The sequence below is a fragment of the Pseudonaja textilis genome, chromosome 16 (assembly GCF_049901715.1).
Source record: "Pseudonaja textilis isolate UNSWEBS1 chromosome 16, rPseTex1.2, whole genome shotgun sequence".
In the NCBI taxonomy this organism is placed as follows: domain Eukaryota; kingdom Metazoa; phylum Chordata; class Lepidosauria; order Squamata; family Elapidae; genus Pseudonaja; species Pseudonaja textilis.
In genome coordinates this window covers 9682013-9701699 of record NC_142005.1, presented here as the reverse complement: position 1 = coordinate 9701699, position 19687 = coordinate 9682013, and the positions used below count along the sequence as shown (strand labels likewise).

Below are 19687 nucleotides of genomic sequence, written 5' to 3'. Positions count from 1 at the left end.
TTTCCTCATCTTGTAACCTTCTGTGAAGTTTGGAAGGCATTTCAGAATCACCGAAGAGCAAAAAGGCTGATCGAGAGCTGATGAAAGGAAAACCCAGCTGATTACAGAGACCCCTGCCTTTTTCTCACCACAATTTTACATTTCCATGGATACATCTCAAAGGGAAGGGATCGTTGTACCCTTTTCTGGGTATCGCCTTGGACCAAAAGGGTTGATTTAGAGATGATTAGATTAACCGATTAGAACAAAACTCAACAGGATTAAAGAACATCTGCAGGAAGAAAGGAAGACTTTGAAAGAGTGAGCTTCAAGCTCGCATCTTCATCCCAACTTCTAGGGTTGCTCCTGCTTCTTCTGGGCCAACAGATATTCATACAGCGGATTACAAATCACGCACGATTTGCTTTCCACCAGAGAACTGCTCGGCTTCTCCGTGACGGCTTGTTGGTCATCGTCCTCCAAAGGTGGCTGAGATTCCTGGGCCCATGATCCACTTCCATCATCTTCCTCCACTTTGGGTTCCTCCGCCACAGGTTGAGGAACTTCTCCTCCACGGTGGACTTGCTGCTGGTCGAGAGTAGCAGGTTCTTGAGCGTTGTCTCCCTCTCCATCCAGAGATAATTCAGACTCACCTTCAGCTTGGGAGACCGGTGTGCGATGGTACCCCTGAATCCTGTTTTCCTGGCCCTCAGTGACCTGTCGTTCACTTGGTTGGGAGATAGCCCTCTTGCTTACAGGTGAACCTACCTTTTGTTGGACTTGGTCCACGCCAGCTTCTTCTGGGGCTTCAGCTTGATGGTGTGGCAGCCGCCTCCTTTGGGGACCTCTCACTTCTGGTCCAGACAAACGTTGGCTCTCTCTTGTGGCCTGTTGCTGCTTGTATGGACTCACCAGGCTTTGTTCTGCCTTAGATTGTCCAGGCTTCCTTGACAGTTGAGATTCGCCAGACTCGAGTGTCCTTTGGTCTCTCCGCAGATCAAATTCATGGTCAGCTGTTTGGTTGGAAAGAGAGGTGGCTTCGCGTGGCTGAGTGCTGTCCTCCATATTATACTGTGTTGCTTCAGTATCCCTGAAATTAGGGTCAGAGGATTGCACCGTTCTCTGCTGCTCACCATCCCTTGGGTCAGCTTCATATGGGTTGGAAGGCTTCTGACCATCTTCTGCTAGGTCGGTTTGCGTGTGGATCCTCCATCTCTGATCAACGGACTCACGTGATGGCATTCTCCTGGGTCGTTGATCATCTTTAGGGCCAACCTCATGTGTTGGGGTTCTCCTCTGGTTGATCTGTCTTGTACCCGAGTCATGGGATGAAGTTCTTCTTTGGTCTTCACCTTCTCTTGAGCTAACTTCATAAGTTTGGGTCTGCCTTTGATCAGTGTTTTCATCATCAGAATCATGTTTTGAGGTTCTTCTCTGGTGTTCACTTTCTCTGTGGTCAAGACCACGGAACTGGTCAACATCTCTAACCTCAACATTGTTTCTCCTTTGTCCTTCATGTTCTCTTTGAGCAATATCAATTGCCCAGATTTGTCTCTGGCCATTGCTTGGTCTATCATAGCTTTGTCCCCTCCCTTCTCTTTCAAGTGTATGTCTGGACTCATATATCTGTTGTCCAGTCTGGTCATCCTCTCCTGGACTATCAGATGGAGAAAACCTATCCAATTGTGTTGGTCTGGTGACTGCTTCTCTTGACTGTTTCCTTTCATCAACTCTTGAGTCAACCACCTGATACCTTCTCATCTCCCTCTCTCTGGGTTCTGAGTAACGTAACTGACGTCTTCTCCCGTCTCTCTCACTGTCCCGGGTTTCTTGTTCATAATACCATTGCCTCTCCTGGTTGTCTCCTCTCTTGGGTGATTCATGAGGCTGGAGCCTTCTACCTCTTGCAACATCCCTTTCTAGAGAGCGATCTTCATAATTATGGGGTCTTCTCTGATCATCTCTCCTTGGTTCTTCATATCTTTGAGATCGGACATATCTGATGCCCCTGGCCACAGGCTCTAGAGATTGGGATCTCCTCCTTCTAACTTCTGTTACTCTGGTATCCTCCCGGCTGAACTCCCGGCTTCTCTGCACTATGTCCTCAGGATGTTGGGATCTTCTGATCTCCTCTCTGCCTTCAGACTCATGAGACCGGGAAGGTCTGTCCATGTTCCTAAGCTCAGAAGAATAGGGCCTCCTCGTCTCTCGTTCTCTGCGTTCCAGATCTTGCACATCTGATCTTCTTGAAGCTTCACGTGGTCTGCTCCACTCATCTTCGTCATGTCTCCTTCTAGATCTTCTGACTTCTTCCTCTTCTGCCCGGATTGCTCTACGAACATCTTCTCTTGATTGAAAGACAGAACGTCCTTGTCTCCTCCTCTCACTCTCTCTGTGGTCATCTTCATGGAACTGTGATCTTCTCTCACCTTCTGTGGACAATGGATGATGCTCCTCATACTCTTCTACTGGGCTATGGTGACGAATTCGATCTCGGCGATCATCAGCCACACGGGGTTCAAAGGCACGAGATCTCCTTTCATTGTGTATTTCTAGCTCCCTCCTTCCATCTTCTACTTCTCGCCATTCACGAGATGGCCAACTTATTTCAACATCATAATCTGGACGATCTACTCTGGCTTGAGAACCATATCTGAAGAGTCTTCCCTCAGTCTCTTGGCCTCGGCGTTGCCTCACTTCTTCCTTCCTGGATGGGACTATTGGAGAATAAAGGTCTTCTTCATCCCTGTCCAGGGGATCCTGAACATCATGTTTGTCACTGTCATTTCTTCTCACAAGTTCTCGGGACTGTTGTGGAGAGTCTTCTTCCGGTGTTGATTCCCGTTGTCTCCGTTGACGGGGTTCTGGTATCTCAATATCTTCCCACTCTTCAGGCTCATGCCATTGTTGTTCAGGCTCTCTTTCCTGATGTTCCTGAGATGGACGGTCTCTCCTATCACCATCCCTCAATTCGGGTTCATGTCCTTCAGAGTTGCTATTTTCTTCGTCTACTTCTACAAGTTCAATGGGAAGGTAGCGTCTCACCAGCTCCCCCCGTCTTCCTTTCTCTGTGGAACGTAGGGAAGTCCCATCCAAACCTTGTGTCTCATGGACATAGTCTCGTCTCCTTTCCCCATCCTGAAGCTGATGACCTCTTTTGGATCCTCCTGCTTCTCCTTCATGTAGGGCTCTGCTACTTTCATCCCGAAGAAGATACTCTCTGGGCTGCAGGAACCTGTAACAACCCTTGGCAATTTGGAAGACGAAAATCAGGTACTCGTTGAAGTCCACCAAACTGTCTCCATTGATATCCAGCAGCTTGAAAGTGAGTTCAATCGTCTGAGGGTCACAAGGATTCTGGAAGTGAGGAGAAATAAAAAAAGAAAGAGGGTTGGAGCAACTGGTCATTCCAACCATCAGTAGCACCTCAACATTTTTCACTCTTAAGAGGATCATTTATAATGTTTTAAGTGGAATTATACCCGAAGATAAGTTGTCCTACCCAATAGGATTGTTGAGTGATTGGCTTACCCAACTGCTTCTCCTGCTGGAAATGGGCTCTGTTATCCTTTCAACCCCAAATTCTGGTCTTTGCTTGGCTTAGATGTATCCCCTGATATTCTCCCCACCTTCTGTGTTATAGATCAGTGTGTTTCTAGACTTGTAGAACTGGAAGAGATCATAGAGGTTCTCTATCCCACTTCCTGGCTCCTAGAATATGCTCCACCACACCATCTATGATAGGTGACCCTCCAGCCCGGGTTGATGTCCTCCATTGAAGGAACCCCATGTAAGGATTCATTTTGGACGGTGCAAGATCTAGCCAGAACACGGATGAATTCTGCAATCAGGACATGGCTTGGAACAAAAGGTCCCGAAAATCCATCACGGTGGGCATTGCCCAACATAGTCCCTCCTTCCCCATGGTTGGTACTCACCTCCAAGACTTCAGCAAACTCCTTCTGGATAAGTGTCTTCATTTCTCTTCGGTTGAGAGCGAGGTTGCCACCTTGGCATCGGGCATACTTGTGAAAGATTCCAACGATGGTACAGACACTGTCCAGGAAGTAGCTCATCGTGAAGACCCTTTCTGCAAAGACAGGAAAAGGGACAATGAAGAAAGGCCTTTATTTTTCTAGGGTGGCCCTAAAGGGAATTGTCACCCCTTTCAAGAACCTCTAAGGGATCGCTCAACGGTTCCCTGTCTTCTCCTGTCTTGATGCCAACCCCTCCCCCCCATTTTTTAACTCACCCACTCAGCAAAATCAGGTGAGCAGCCTCAGAGACAAAAATATGGAAACGCCAGGAAGCTGAACCCCTTTTATAGGTTGGCTAATTGTATCATGCAAGGTGACACCCTCTTCAGAGGATGATCTCATTCATCTTCAGCCTGGCTCGTTCCACCTTTGTGTCTTCTGAACAAATTGCTCGGCAACTTGTAATTCCACCTTTCCGTTGTCATGTTCCCCAAAATAGAAGCCTAAAATAGCATTTGCTGCCTTTCTGCAATTTTAAAGGAGGAAAGAACCATGCCTTCCATAGCTTGTGGGGTAATCATCAACATCTTCCAGCTTCAGACGTGCCCATGCCTGGTTTTATCTGGACATTGTACCATGTGAGGGTTGGGAGAGAGGAATTCCATAGCACGTGCAGGTTTCTTCATTCGTCTTAAAGTTCAGAAACGAAGGCTGGTTTCCAGAAGGAAGGGTGTTTAAGCTTTGGCAGGAGAACATGAGGTCTTGTGGCAACATCAGGAGTTATGGTTTGATCTGGTGCAGAATTTCATGGATTATGATCCTAACGAGATCTATCCATCAACAGCTTTTAGCTCTATTCATCTTTCCTTCAGGTTGGGAAAAAATATATCCCAGAATGATAGATTTTGTATACCAAGAATGGGTGAGGTCCAATTCTCTGTCATCACCCAGCAGGAGAACCTCAAGAAGCTTCTGTCACAAATGGAGGGAGTCAAACAAATGGCCTTGGTGAAGGACAGATTTATCTTCCCAGGCGTCAACTTATTTTTCTTGCGAAAAAACCTACAAGGCGAAACAGAACCAAGTTTGAGATGTATGAATGTCTTCCAGGAGCCCAAGCTTATGTGATCGTTCCCCTCCCTTTCCAATTTTTTAAAAATTAATCTTAACCTTAGCAACTTTAAGGTAGCTGGACTTCAATACCCAGAATTCCCCAACTAGCAGGATTGGAAACAGTTTGGAACGAGAAAATGTCTGGGACCAGGTGGAGTTTTGAACCCAAGCTTGGCACAACCCCAAATGAGTTATTGGTGGGGCAATCGTGGTAAGAGAAGATAAAACATGGCTTGGAAAAATGTGCAATAAAAATTATAGTTATGAGGTAAGATGTATGGTGAGTCCCACCAGCCCAATCAGTTGAGTGTGCTCAACGATGGAATATGCCCTCCACAGATGGATCCCCAAAAGAAGGTGGCATTTTGATTTGGAGGGCTGAGAAGTTCTCAAGAACTTTGAGGCAACCCTGTTTGCCCAATCACAAATGTTTTGAGCAAGGCGGGTCAACGCTGTAACTATTTTCAGAAATACTCCTTTTGTTCTGTTCCTTCAAAATTCTCTGGTCCTTACCCTACACCATTTATCACTTTATTTTAAGGGTCCCTGCCTTGTTTGTTCAACCCGTCGAGGTCACCTCCTTGTTATTTTTTGTTCCCTGCAGAAAAGGATGTGAGTAATTTTTGTCCTGTAGCCGCTTGTTTTAGCGGCGGGGCTAATTACACCTTGGATAATGATACCTTAACTCGTCTAGTGGTTAAATTGAAATGGGTGTCTTCTCAAAATGGAGAATGCAGCATCTCTGGTGGGCTACAAGCAACAGCTTTTGAATGAAACTCTCGGGCCCAAAAAGAGAGCTGGTTTAACGATGCCCATGAAAAGATAGAGACCATCGGATCGTTTTTCTTGCTGAATTCAGTTGGGCCAACTTCTTTGTCCTTGTAAGAAGTCAAAATGGACCTCTCTTCCTTTAGTTGTTTCTCCAACAACATCCCCTGTGTGAGCACAACTGATTGTGATTTCAGGAAGGCAATTCGATGAAACAGGAGGCTGTGACTCGGTGCCAGCACAATGTGGCCATCTTGATGCTTTCCCAAGGTTTCAAGACCTTCCCCCCCAAAAAATCTTCAAGGCATGGAGAAGCCTGGATGATGGATCTTGTCTGGAGAACCTGCCTTCAAGAGGCGAACACTTGGTTGAACTTTTGATTTGGAAGTTTTTGGGGGTTGCGTGTGCGAGAATAACTGTTGACCCTCCCCAAAGTCCATGAAGCTGGATGGTTACAGTTGTCTCGATGATTCTTCTCCTCAACTCTCATCATGCTTGTCCAGTGGTGGCTTCTGGGAACTGGAGTTTGGGGGACCCTGAAAAATGTGGAGCCCCACCGCTTTGAATGTCAACATGCCAACTTTGATGTTTTGGATCTGGTAGTGTTTGAGGAGCTAAGAAACCTGGGACAGTCGGACAAATGAAACTTGGCCCCAACTATTAGAAGGTTGAAAGGTTATTCCAGCTGAATCCCACTTCTTCACCACCAGTTATTTTTATAGAAAAGCCCTTTCCAACAAGTTGCTTTTCATTATCTGCCATTCGGAGAGAAGCTAGGAAGTTAACCTTCCTTACTCATTCCTCCCAAATGCCCAGATCTTTTGGGGAAAACAGAATTTCAACGCATGTCAAATGCAACGTATCTCTGAGCTTCCATGCTTCAGTTTAGACCTTCCCCGGATTGCATCCTTCGTTTATTCACAATGATAAATACGTGAGGTGCTCCCTTCCTCTTCTTCTCAAGAACTTCACCCCAGAGGAAACCATGGCCCTAAAATTAGCATTCTTACCCCAAGGGTGTGGGCTGTCATTCAGTCATGGCTTAAATTTTGCTTAAAAAATGTCCCCCGCTTTTTGAAAAGCAGGAATGATTAGTCAAAGATTGTAGACTTGTTCCACCAAGGAGTTTTAGGTGGACATCAAGTTTGAGTTGCTATGGGGATCTCGAGTAGGTATTGCTCCCAGCAACACCCGGGGAAGGAAAATATGTTGTAGCCAGGATTCTAAAGAAGGAGAGGATGGGGAATTGAACCCTGGTTTGCATCAAAAATAGACAGTCTCTAAGATCATAAGGTCTTAAGAAGATGTGTTTCAGAATGGGTCCTTCAACTCAACCTGTAGACTTCATGTCCACAAGGTAGACATGAAGCAGATGAGATATCAGCCTGGTTCTCTCCAGCAGTGGTGGATTTGGAAATATACAGGTAGTCCTCAAATTATAACAGTTTGCTTAGTGACAATTTGAAGTTACAAGGCACTGAAAACATTGAGTTACGGCCATTTTTCACACCTATGACGGTTGCAGCACCCCTATGGTCCCGTGATTTACAGTTGGGCGCTTGACAAGTGATTCACACTTACGACAGTTGCCGCATCCCAGGGTCGCGTGCTTCCCCTTCTGTCAAGCCAAGTCAACGGGGAAAGCTGGATTCGCTTAACAACCATGTGACTCATTTAACAACTGCAGGGATTCCCTTAAGAACCAGACCAAGAAAAATCGTAAAATGGGGCAAAACTCACAGACGTCTCACTTAGCAACAGAAGCGTTGCGCTCAATTGTGGTCGTAAGTCGAGGACGACCTGCACTGCTTCTGAACATGGAAATAGGTTGTGACAGCTAAGAGTTGCTGCTTGCAGACCTCACAGATTTTGGTTAGAGTAGACCAGGATACAAAATCTGACCCTTGTTCCAGATCTATGAAAAAGTCATTTCATGCTTCCAACTTGGTTGCTCTTCGATTATTTTAACAAAAGTGCGCTTAATGTTATATTCCCCAAAGTTTTTGGAAGTTAGAGATCGTCCTTGACTTAGGACCCCGATTGGAGCCAGAATTTCTGTCGCTGAGCAGAACGGTCAAGTGACTTGCATCTGATTGTACGACTTTTATCATAGCTCAGCAAGTCATGGCAGCGGTGAAAATGAATCTGGCTTCCACGCTGACTTTGCTTCGTAACTCACAACCCTGAGATCGCACAACCTGTGGACACTGCAATCTTATACATACATGCTAGCTGCTGAGCATCCAATTTTTTTTTGTCTCTTGGGGATGCTACAAAATTCGTAAGTCTGAAGACCGGTTGCTTTTTTCCAGCGCTGTTATAACTTTGAAAAGTGACTAAACGAGCCAGCTGTTACAGAATAGAATTGAGAGGGACCTTGCAGGAGACCCTATCCCCTTCCATTCCGGTCTCTTCTTAAAAACCTCTTTAACCTGTAAGGATTCCTTCCCACCCACGTAACATTAAATAAGATATCTAACCCAGGAAATATAAAATTCCGGTTGTTCCCTGAAAACTCATGTTATTTTGGTGTGTTTATTTAAAAAAAGACAGCTATAAGGGGGTAAGTTGAAATACAAGGATTAACAACCTGCTTGAAAGAGGTGAGGTGTTGCAAACCGGGCTGGGCTGGACGTAAATTTATCTATCATCCAAGTAGGGTGTCAGCGTCTTAAGAAATATATAAAAAGGAATCGGATACTTGCTCTTCTCCAACAGTTCCCTGAAGGCTTCCAACTGTTGAACGTACTGAGCTGGGTGAGTTGAAAACTACGTTGCTACGCTGGGGGGTGGGAAAAAAAAATTAAACTTGGGAGATTGCTGAGAAATTTAGAAAGAGCAGGACCAAGCTGGAAAGAGGAGAAGCTGGGTCGATTAAAAAGGATTGAGGAGTCGTATTTTGGGGCAATGTAGCTTAGAGTGAGATGGGGGAAAACGCAGACTGGGTTGGGCAGAAGGAGGTCAGCCTATCTCGGGACTTAAATATAGGTGCAAATTTTCTCCTCTTGTTTCTGCAGACAAAATCTCCAACATGGCTGGTCTCGTGGACAGTATCTGCACCATCATTGCCGTCTTTCACAAGTATGCTGACAGGAAGAGTGAGAGTTCCTCCATGAAGCGAAGGCAGATGAAAAGACTCATCCAAAAAGAGTTTGGTGACATTCTAGAGGTAATTAGGTTCTACCGAAATGTTGAAGGCTAGTTTGGGATCGTTAGAAGTCGGGTGAAGTCGGGAAGAGTTGTCCGGTCTCGAAATAAAATCTTTGTGTTTTCGAAAAGACTCATCCAAAAAGAGTTTGGTGACATTCTAGAGGTAATTAGGTTCTGCCAAAATGTTGAAGGCTAGTTTGGGATCGTTAGAAGTCGGGTGAAGTTGGGAAGAGTTGTCCGGTCTCGAAATAAAATCTTTGTGATTTCTGGTTTTTCCCAGAACCCTCGTGATCCTCAGATTGTCAAGATGACCTTCCAACTGCTGGACGTGAATGGAGATAATCGTGTTGACTTCAATGAGTTCCTCTTCTTAATCTTTGAAATGGCCACCGCTTGCTATAGTGTCTGGCATCCTCAGGAGTGTTTTTCATACAATGAGGAAAGGAGGAGAGCTGTGCGTGATGAGGAACCACGTGGGGATGAAAGCAACCGCCAGGAGTTTCCGGGGGAGGACAGAAGAAGAGACGATGTTCGTGAGAGACGAGGTGCAGATAGGACCCCCCTTCCATCCATGGAAGAAGGCAGACGAAGGGAACTTTCCAGTGAACGTCGAGAAGAAGTAGACCGCCACTTTGAAGGACACGATCGTGAGTTGAGAGATGGTGATAGGAGAGACCGTCCATCTCGGGAGCTTCAGGAGAGAGAGCCTGAACAACGACGCCTTGAGCCCAAAGAGTGGGAAGATGTTGACATACCAGAACCCCGTCAACGGAGACTACGGGAATCAACACTGGAAGAAGACTCTCCACGTCAGTCCCGAGAACTTGTGAGAAGAAATGACAATGACAGACGTGAAGCTCGGGGTTTCCTGGAAAGGGATGAAGAAGACCTGTATTCTCCAATAGTCATATCCAGGAGGGAAGATGGGAGACAACGTCAGGGACGAGAGACTGAACATCAGGAAGCTGAGGGAAGACTCTTCAGACATGGTTCTCAAGCCCGAGTAGATAGAGGAAACCATCGTCCAGAGTACGATGTTGAAAGGGATCAGCCGTCTTGTGAGCGGCGAGAAGTGGAAGACGGAAGGAGGGAGCTGGAAATGCACAATGAAAGGAGATCTCGTGCCTTTGAACCCCGTGTGGCTGATGATCGCCAAGATCAGATTCGTCACCGCAGCCCAGTAGAGGAACATGAGGAGCATCGCCCACTGTTCAGAGAAGGTGAGAGAAGATCTCAGTTCCATGAAGATGACCACAGAGAGAGTGAGAGGAGGAGACAAGGACGCTCTGTCTTTCAATCAAGAGAAGATGTTCGTAGAGCAATCCGGGCAGAAGAGGAAGAAGTCAGAAGATCTAGAAGGAGACATGACGAAGATGAGTGGAGCAGACCACAACAACGTGAAGCTTCAAGAAGACCAGAAGTGGAAGATCTGGAACGCAGAGAACGAGAGACAAGGAGGCCCCATTCTTCTGAGCTTGAGAACATGGACAGACCTTCCCAGAGCAGACCACGACAACGTGAAGCTTCAAGAAGACCAGAAGTGGAAGATCTGGAACGCAGAGAACGAGAGACAAGGAGGCCCCATTCTTCTGAGCTTGAGAACATGGACAGACCTTCCCAGAGCAGACCACGACAACGTGAAGCTTCAAGAAGACCAGAAGTGGAAGATCTGGAACGCAGAGAACGAGAGACAAGGAGGCCCCATTCTTCTGAGCTTGAGAACATGGACAGACCTTCCCGGTCTCATGAGTCTGAAGGCAGAGAAGAGGTCAGAAGATCCCAACATCCTGAGGACATAGAGCGGAGAAGGCAGGACCTCATCCAGGAGGAAACCCGTGCAACAGAAAGCGGAAGAAGGAGACCCCAATCCCAAGAACCTGAACCCAGGGACCCCAAGTATGATAGATCTCAAAGTTATGAAGAACCAAGGAGAGATGATCAGAGGAGACCCCGTAACTACGAAGTTCGGTCCCAAGAAAGAGATGCTGAAAGGAGGAGGAGGCTCCAGCCTCGTGAATTAGTTGAGAGAGAAGACAACCAGGAGAGACAACATTATGAACGTGAATCCCGGGATAGGGAGAGAGATGGGAGACGTGCCATGTCATTTGAAGCTGAAACCAGAGATGAAGTCCGGAGAAGGCCTCAAGAAAGTGCCTCCAGATATGGTGAAAGGGAGAGACTTCCAGAAGGAGATGCCCGAAGGAGACGTACAGGACGAGACCTGGCGAGTCCTTCTGATGTTGGTCGGAGAGAGTTTGATCCCAGCAGCCCACAGCAGATTTCCAGACGCAGAGACCCTGAACTCCGAAGATCTGAGCCCCGTAGCCTTATGCCAGCCACGAAGGACTAGAAAACGAAGGTTGAAGCCAAAGTAAGCAGCAGTGAGGTAACTATAAGTTCTCCAGACCTTGAGAAACTCCCAGTAATTCTGGTCCGCTTTGTTTGTAGTTGTAGCCTTATTATATTCAATAACGCTATATTTTCCCACCTATCCCAGCCATTCGAGTAACGTTGAAGGAACCATGATGAACAAACGGAAGTCACCCATCAAGAGTGTTTCTCAAGGTGGACTAATGCAAACCAGCCTGGTTCTCCCTTGATATTCAACGTACGAAAGTGTCCTGCATGAATGTGTTCACCGTTGATCAAATGACCGTCAACTCCGCTGGATTGTTGAACACCGACAGCCTCTATTTTCCCCTTCCCCTTTCTTTAATTTTTCTAACTCTGGATTTAGGGTAAACTTGGTGGATGGGTGGGTTTTTGGTGGACTACTGGTGATGGAAATGAAACAAGATAAATAAAGTGCAGTTTCTTCTAAACAAAGTTGTTTGGGTTTTGAGTTGACTTTTAGTTCTTGGGTGGACACTTTGGGGTTAGAAACAGGTGAAGTCACAATCCACCTTGCAGAAAACGATGGAAATTTTGCACTGGAGGCAGAAGAAAGTAATAGAGTGAAAACTCATCAAGGAGAGAAGCAGCCAAGAACCAAGGAAACATTTCCCAATAGTGAGGACAATTAATTAGTAGAACAGCTTCCTTCTAGAAGTTGTGGGTGCTCCAACACTGGAAGGTTTTGAGAAGAGACTGGGCAGCTACTTGTCTGAAATGGTATAAGTCAGGGGTCGCCAACCTTGGCAACTTGAAGACTTGTGGACTTCAACAAAGCAAAGCAAAGCCGGCTGAGGAATTCTGGGAGTTGAAGTCCACAAGTATAAGGTCTTCTTCTTGAGAGGGGTTTGGGTTAGAAGATCTCCAAGGTCCCTTCCAACTCTGTTACTCTGTATCCTCTGAGCGTGGAGAACAACATTCTCTAAAGCAAGGATTGACAACTTGAAGACGTGTGGATGTCAACTCCCAGAATCCCCCAGCTAGAACCGACTGGGGAATTCTGGGAGTTGAAATCCGTTCAAGTTTGCCAGGGATGAGAAACACAGCTCTAAAATAAAGTCCCATACCTAATCCAATTTTCACAAAATAATCTGCTACCTATTCATTAACCACAAGATGGAGCTCGAAGATCATCAGATGTTGTTTGTCTAACTAAAGCCATATGCCGGTTTACAGGACCTCCTAATCGTAATTCGGAAGCTGGGTTTTTCATCACAGCAGGCTAAGATTAAAATATGTGGGTAGTTTTTGACTGAGAACATAACTTCTAAGTGAGATCGTAGGATTTCTTTTAGGGAATTAAAACTAGTCCCCTTTTTTGGGGGTGAATTATTCCTTCTTCCAAACACACAAACGTACCAAAAGCGCAGAGAAGAACAACTAAGACGATGAAAGGCCTGAAGATTAGAACATATGAAGAACAGTTGCAGGATTTGGGTTTGGTCAGTCTAGTGAACAGAAGGACTGGGTGGGAAATGATAGCAGTGTTCCAGTATTTTTTTTTGGGGGGGTGGGGCTGCCACAAGGAAGTGGGGGTCAATTTATTCTCCAAAGCACCTGAAGGCAGGACAAGAAAGAACTTCCTAACCGTGAGGACAATTAACCAGTGGAACTACTTGCCAACATGTAACCTGGATTAAACTGAATCCAAATTAAGTACAGTGGATGGGGTGATTTTAACATCTCCTGGACATTGCTGAGCAGAGCAATTCTCCACCATCCCAAAGGTCTCCATAAGATTTCCTGGTTGGCTTCTGCTAACATCTCCCTGTTTTGTAATGGAGTTGGGTTGGGCCCTTAAAATCATATCTCCTCTTTCAAAAAGATCTATTTTGGATCTATTCCTCCCTGATCTGCAGACTAACCCCAAAGCTAGCTTAATATCCCAAATTACCGATTTCAATTAGGTAGAACAAACTCACAACTGATCTTTGAACAAAATCTAGAGAAGATCAAAGTATCGCTGGCTAGAAGTCCCATACAGTTTGGACAACCGAAGAAGTCCATGAGTGTTCCGCCAAATCCTGAACTCCCAACTGAAGTATTTTCAGCTTGAATTCTTCTAAGCCCAGGTGTAGACCTTAACAATTTATTCTCACAAGTAGGACATGTCTCTTGAGTCAACCAACCCAGGAAGAGTCCTACTTCGTAGGTGGAGACTACTGGACAACAGAAGTGGATAGTCTTTCTCACTCTTGACCTTGTAGTCTACGATTGAAAGACCAACACAAACTCAACAAGGGTCCGTTTGGATGATGGTTACTTCTTTTTAAGCATTCATTGTGTCGCAAAAAGGAAGCATGCCACATGTGCTAGCAAATATTCTTTTATTTGATCACAGAAAGAAGCAGATTTTTTTTTTTTTTTTAGAAAGAATGATTTAGATTGCTTGAGATACACAAGGAATTGAAGGTTAGCTATGCATTTTTGTCCCTTTACATCACTAGGTTGTGACACGGTTGAGCCAGGCTTTTCATTCTACAATATGGTGGACATCTAAGGCCGTAGGGCTCAACTGGACAACTTGAAGATGAGTGGGATTTCAACTCCCAGAATTTCTCTGTCACCCAGTATGGCTGGGGATTTGTGGAAGTTGACGTCCACCCATCTCTTAAGTAGCCAAGATGGAGAAAAATTGACCTAAGAAGAACTAAAGCATGTATAGTATGAACTGAAGCACAATCATCTCATGAACAATTTTGTTATACAAATCTGACATTCATTGGATCATTGGGGAAATTAACTGAATGCAAAACTGGATCCTTTATTGCGTTATGGAACAATTGCTGATACATATTAGTGACAATATAAAAGATAGCTAGAGATGGAGGCTGTATTCAATAAACCACCCATCCTGAGCTTCACAAAGTCCTACTTGTGATACTATGGCTAAGTGTGCCTACAGGGAATCAAGTACGAGAGAGAACATGGCTATAAAAATCTCAGGATTCTTCTCAAAGATTCCTTGCATGTAGAAATGAACCAAGTTTGAAGCAAGAATCCAGGTTCTTCATGAAGCAAAGCAAAATCTAAACTATTTGAGATCCACCAAGTTTAATGCAGCTCACCCCTGACATTGACTGCAACTGGCTGAGGGCTGTGCTTCTCCACCCACGTTTTGTAGATGTGGTTGGTGAGCAAACCCAGGAAGGTCTTCTCCAAAGCTGCCACATGTCCTGGGACGAGATGGATTGACCTTGGTGGATCATCTCTGTTTCCATGGTTTTGTGGAGAATTTCTTGGCTTTCTAGGAAGTGTTTATTGCTTTGTAGACCAGGGAGGAGGGAACTGTAATGCCCTCTGTTTTAGCTGGAACTGGGAAGGTTGGAATGGACGTCTGGGAGAAGAATGTTGGGAGAATTGGACAACTGTGAGCTCTCCAGGCTCACCACGTGGGTATCTCTCAGCTATTTGAGGCCTAGTCACTTCTTGAGACACAGCTCTCTGCTCTGATGGACCACGTTGGCATTCTAATGTTGCGGGATACCTTTCCTTTTCTTGATGAGGTCGGTAGACTGGCATTTGAGGTTCTTGACGTCTACTTATGACCTGCCCTGGAGCTTGAACTTCTTGGTCCTCTTGGACAACCGAACGCTGCTCAAGTCCTTGAGATTGACATCTCTGTTGGTCATTCTGATGCTGTCTGAGTGTGACAGAACAAGATTCTTGGTCACAAATCTGGACCACCTGGGGATTTCGGACGTGGCCAGATGCAGATCTTCTTCCTTCAACCTGCACTTGCTGGTTTCTTCCTCCAGAAGACCTTTGACAAGTTTCTTGCAATGGTTCCCCAGCTGAGATTTGTTCCAGCTCTACAGCAGACTGTTGACTTCTTCTGTCCTGCCCCGATGTTTGGGAGGTCACTTCCTCCTGAAGTGTGCTGCTCTGCTCTTCCACCTGACATTGTTGGGATGATTGCTGGGGAGCACTCTGAAGAACATCTTGACTTGCTTCTTGATCTGGGCTGAGAGGTTCCTGAAGACAGCGGCGTCTGGGGGGAAGAGCGCTTGGATGCCCCTGGGAAGGAGCCTGTTCAGTTCTCATTTCTGCCGAAGATGTTTGGCAGGTGAGATTTCCCCTTATCATATCCTCAATTGTTCTCTGAACTGATTGCACCCTTGAAGTTTGTGTTCTTGGGTGAGTAGAAGCCTCTTCCTGTTGGGACTGCTCCTTTTCATCATAACTGGTCTCCAATCTGGTCCTCTTCCTTTCCTGTTCCTGAGGCAGTTCCTCTGCATCTAAAATATTCTTAGGGGGCACTAGTTTCTGGCAAGGACGAGGAGACACTTGTGAAGTTTGTGTTTCCCCCTGCTGTGTGGTGGAGGTATGTCTCTGGGATGGTTCATCTCTGGATATTTGTTGAGGTGGGATGTCCCGCTGTTGTGTGCTGGTGATATCTCGCTTGGATGGTCCATCTCTGGACACTTGTTGAGGTGGGATGTCCCGCTGCTGTGTCCTGGAGGTATCTCTCTGGGATGGTTCATCTCTGGATATTTGTTGAGGTGGGATGTCCTGCTGTTGTGTGCTGGTGATATCTCGCTTGGATGGTCCATCTCTGGACACTTGTTGAGGTGGGATGTCCCGCTGCTGTGTCATGGAGGTATCTCTCTGGGATGGTCCATCTCTGGATATTTGTTGAGGTGGGATGTCCCGCTGCTGTGTCATGGAGGTATCTCTCTGGAATGGTTCATCTCTGGATATTTGTTGAGGTGGGATGTCCCGCTGCTGTGTCATGGAGATATCTCTCTGGGATGGTCCATCTCTGGACAATTGTTGATGTGGGATGTCCCGCTGTTGTGCGCTGGAGGTATCTCTCTGGGATGGTTCATCTCTGGATGTTTGTTGAGGTGGGATGTCCCGCTGTTGTGTGCTGGTGATATCTCGCTTGGATGGTCCATCTCTGGACACTTGTTGAGGTGGGATGTCCCGCTGCTGTGTCCTGGAGGTAACTCTCTGAGTTGGTCCATCTCTGGACAATTGTTGAGGTGGGATGTCCCGCTGTTGTGTGCTGGAGGTATCTCTCTGGAATGGTTCATCTCTGGATATTTGTTGAGGTGGGATGTCCCGCTGCTGTGTCATGGAGATATCTCTCTGGGATGGTCCATCTCTGGACAATTGTTGATGTGGGATGTCCCGCTGTTGTGCGCTGGAGGTATCTCTCTGGGATGGTTCATCTCTGGATGTTTGTTGAGGTGGGATGTCCCGCTGCTCTGTCATGGAGGTATCTCTCTGGGATGGTCCATCTCTGGACAATTGTTGAGGTGGGATGTCCCGCTGTTGTGCGCTGGAGGTATCTCTCTGGGATGGTTCATCTCTGGATATTTGTTGAGGTGGGATGTCCCGCTGCTGTGTCATGGAGGTATCTCTCTGGGATGGTCCATCTCTGGACAATTGTTGAGGTGGGATGTCCCGCTGCTGTGTCCTGGAGATATCTCTCTGGGATGGTCCATCTCTGGACACTTGTTGAGGTGGGATGTCCCGCTGCTGAATGTTGGTGATATCTCTCTTGGATGGTCCACCTGCTGTATGCTGGCATTCTTGGACTTTCTTATAACAGGCTTTGACCACCTTGAAGACCAGGACTGTAAATTCTTCAAAACCTACTTTGCCATCACAGTCGGTGTCTAACAGATGGAGCACTGTCTCTATTGTCTTGGGATCATGTGGATCCTGCAAAGAAGAAATCCCCAAAAGATTATAAGAAAATCCATTTGTTTCATCTCAACTGCTGCTCTCATAATGTACAACTGAAGATGGTATTTAATTTCATTGTACGAGGTGCAATGACACTCAACTCAACTCAACTCAACTCAAGTCAACTCTTCTCAATTATGCCCTGATACCCAGAAATGCCTTTGCTCACATACTCACTTCTGATGCATATCTAATGGGATTTTTGAGCCCCTCTCACAATTCCATAAATAAACGAGGAAACAGGCTGAAGAATAAAACCAATTTATAGAAAAGGTCCAAAAGTGATATTCTAGGAAACAAACCATGATCTGCTGCTCTTTCTACTCTCCTGTGTTCAACTACTAAGTTCTTAGGAGGACAGCACTTGTAACTAGTGCAAACCCGAGAAAGTTTCTTAAAAAAGACTGATTTATAGATTCTGTGCATCTGAGCTGGGAACACTCAAAGTTGAAGGACCTTTTAGGATGCAAAGTTTCTCTTTCGTCGGGTTGACTTGCTGCCACAGGCCATAACATGGTGGTTTGGTTTAGAACTCAGTTGTGGTTCTCCAACATGTTTGGAGGCACCAAATGCCAACAACCCACAATTGCATCTAATCATGGCTTGGGCACGATCCACAGCCCAGATTTTGTCCCTTCCTACTCTATGCTTCCAATTCTCTACCGTTCTTGTAGACAGTCCCTCTTGGTCTCCTCCTTCCTTCTGGCCCAAGTTCTCAGCACTCACCACAATGACGTCAGCGAACTCCGTTTGGATCAGCTGTTTCAGCTCTCCTTTGCTCAAGGTACCACAGTCCCCATCATCCTTGGCATACTTCTCGAAAATGCAGATGATGCTGCGAATGTTGCGCAGAAGGTGAGACATCTCTTCACACATTTTAAGGGTGCTGGAATGAAAGAACGGAGAGGGGACAAGGTTGAATCGAGATGATGGTCTACTAGATAGGATTCTCCAGGTGCATCTAAGTATACAAAGCTGGTACTTTTTCAAGGGACAGTGGTTAGAGCAAATATCCTAGTTCCTATGGACTCCAAGAAACCCCAAGATTGAACTTGTAACAGAGGAAGTTGCAGTTAGTGTCTGTCTACCTTCTTCTAAAGCCATGTGAAATTTGTCTCAGCCCTGGTCCTTCATCCACTGCTCCAATCCTTCTTTCCTCAGATTTATGAACAACCTCTATGCGTCCCACATCCCACCCCATTTCCCCAGGTCCTTATCAATTAATTTTCATCAATTAATTTTCTCATCTTCTTCCTCCAGTTCTCCTTCTCTTTCATCTCATTTTCCATCTCCTTCTCCATCCCCTTCTCTTCTTCCTCCATCATCCTCTATTCCTTCATCGCCTCCAACCCCCTTTCTTCATCCCCTTCCTTTCTCCTTCATCCCTCTCTCCATCTCCTTGGCCTTCAACCTCTTCTCCTTCTCTACCTCCGTCATCCATCTCTTCTTAATTCCCTTCTTCATCTCCTCCTTCATCCACCTTTTCTTTTTCCGTCACCATCCTCCTCCATCTCCTTTCTCCCCCTTTTCTTCTACACCTCCTTCCTTTCCTCCTTCATCCCCTTGTCCTCCTTCTCCTTCATCTCCTTCTTCATCTCCTTCTTCCTTCATCCTCTTCTACCTCCTTTTCTTCATCCTTTTCCTTCTTCATCCCCTTTTCCTTCATCGCCTCCTCTTCCTCCCTACAATACTCAGGGCTTCCATCTCTCCCAAAGGTACACGATTTCGCCTTTTCTCCTTCCATCCATCCATCCATCCACCCATCCCTTGACCCGTCTCGCTCGCCTACTCCACTCACCTCTTCGCCAAGTTCCAGCCTTGCAGAGCAATTGCACGGTTCGGTTGGAGAGCCAGCTGGCAACCTGTACCCTTTTTATACCAAGCCCTCTTAATCACGGTGACAGGCACCTCCCCCTTCCACGTTGCCCCTCTGATTCAGCCCCCAGCTATGCCTTCACTCACCAACCCCCGGCTTGTCCAAACCCCCAACCTCAACCTCTCACTTGGCCTTCCACACCCCACCCGCCCAAGGTGAAAAAGACACTTCCGACACTCCTGTCCTTTTTAACGGGGCATCACACCTCACCAAGCCGGTTGCGCAAGGGCGAGACTGATAGAACCAGCATTTTCTTAAAAAAACACAACAGTTTATGTTTCAAAGTTGTCCTATTCGATATTTTTCTTTCCCCGTCGCTGCTAAAAAAACCCATTAATGAGAGAGAGAGAGAGAGAGAGAGAGAACACTTTACACACCCTTCTGTTCCTTCTTTTGTTTTCATTGACCCACACATGATTTTTTTTCCTAGCACTGTTCGTCACCCTGTGACACATGCACGTGGCCAAATCATCCAACACCTTGTTCTTTGCAGAATCAATGCTCTAAGGTAGACTGCATCCACACCAGGAGACTCTATTCTTCTTTCTCCGGCCTTAGAAAATGAGGAGCCAGGCTGGGCCAAGTCCCAAATCCATTCCAAAGATGTCTAGGGCTAATACTTTGATGATAATAATAATAATAATAATAATAATAATAATAATAATAATAATAATAATAATAATAATAATAATAATAATAATAATAATAATAAGCAAAAGAAGAGGTGGACCAAACAATC

General features: G+C 46.0%; 3 protein-coding genes across 8 annotated transcripts in view; 1 reads left to right on the top strand and 2 right to left on the bottom strand.

Annotated features, from left to right (window-relative positions):
- The window catches only part of LOC148124601 (uncharacterized), a 40192-nt gene extending 28068 nt beyond the window's left edge, over nucleotides 1-12124 (top strand). For 2 of the 6 annotated variants that reach the window (XM_087914229.1, XM_087914230.1), the window contains 3 exons: nucleotides 8556-8594; nucleotides 8855-9006; nucleotides 9268-12124. In XM_087914229.1, the coding sequence (XP_087770355.1) occupies nucleotides 8869-9006; nucleotides 9268-11337 (2208 nt within the window). In that variant the 5' untranslated portion in view covers nucleotides 8556-8594; nucleotides 8855-8868 and the 3' untranslated portion in view covers nucleotides 11338-12124. Of the gene's footprint in view, nucleotides 1-8493; nucleotides 8595-8854; nucleotides 9007-9267 lie in introns of all 6 variants that reach the window. The other 4 variants (XM_087914228.1, XM_087914226.1, XM_087914227.1 and 1 more) reach the window with 3 other exon arrangements.
- On the bottom strand, nucleotides 11-4109 carry LOC148124602 (uncharacterized). Its single transcript, XM_087914225.1, has 2 exons — nucleotides 3918-4109; nucleotides 11-3336 (listed from the first exon to the last, which is right to left on the bottom strand). The coding sequence occupies exons 1-2, from the start codon at nucleotides 4053-4055 to the stop codon at nucleotides 334-336; spliced, it is 3141 nt and encodes a 1046-aa protein (XP_087770351.1). The 5' UTR covers nucleotides 4056-4109; the 3' UTR covers nucleotides 11-333.
- Nucleotides 12125-13811: 1687 nt separating the features above from the next.
- LOC113449196 (uncharacterized) lies at nucleotides 13812-18902 on the bottom strand. Its single transcript, XM_087913778.1, has 3 exons — nucleotides 18871-18902; nucleotides 17799-17958; nucleotides 13812-17048 (listed from the first exon to the last, which is right to left on the bottom strand). Exons 2-3 carry the CDS (start codon nucleotides 17946-17948, stop codon nucleotides 14637-14639), a joined length of 2562 nt encoding a protein of 853 aa, XP_087769904.1. The 5' UTR covers nucleotides 17949-17958; nucleotides 18871-18902; the 3' UTR covers nucleotides 13812-14636.
- Between the last annotated feature and the right edge of the window lie 785 nt (nucleotides 18903-19687).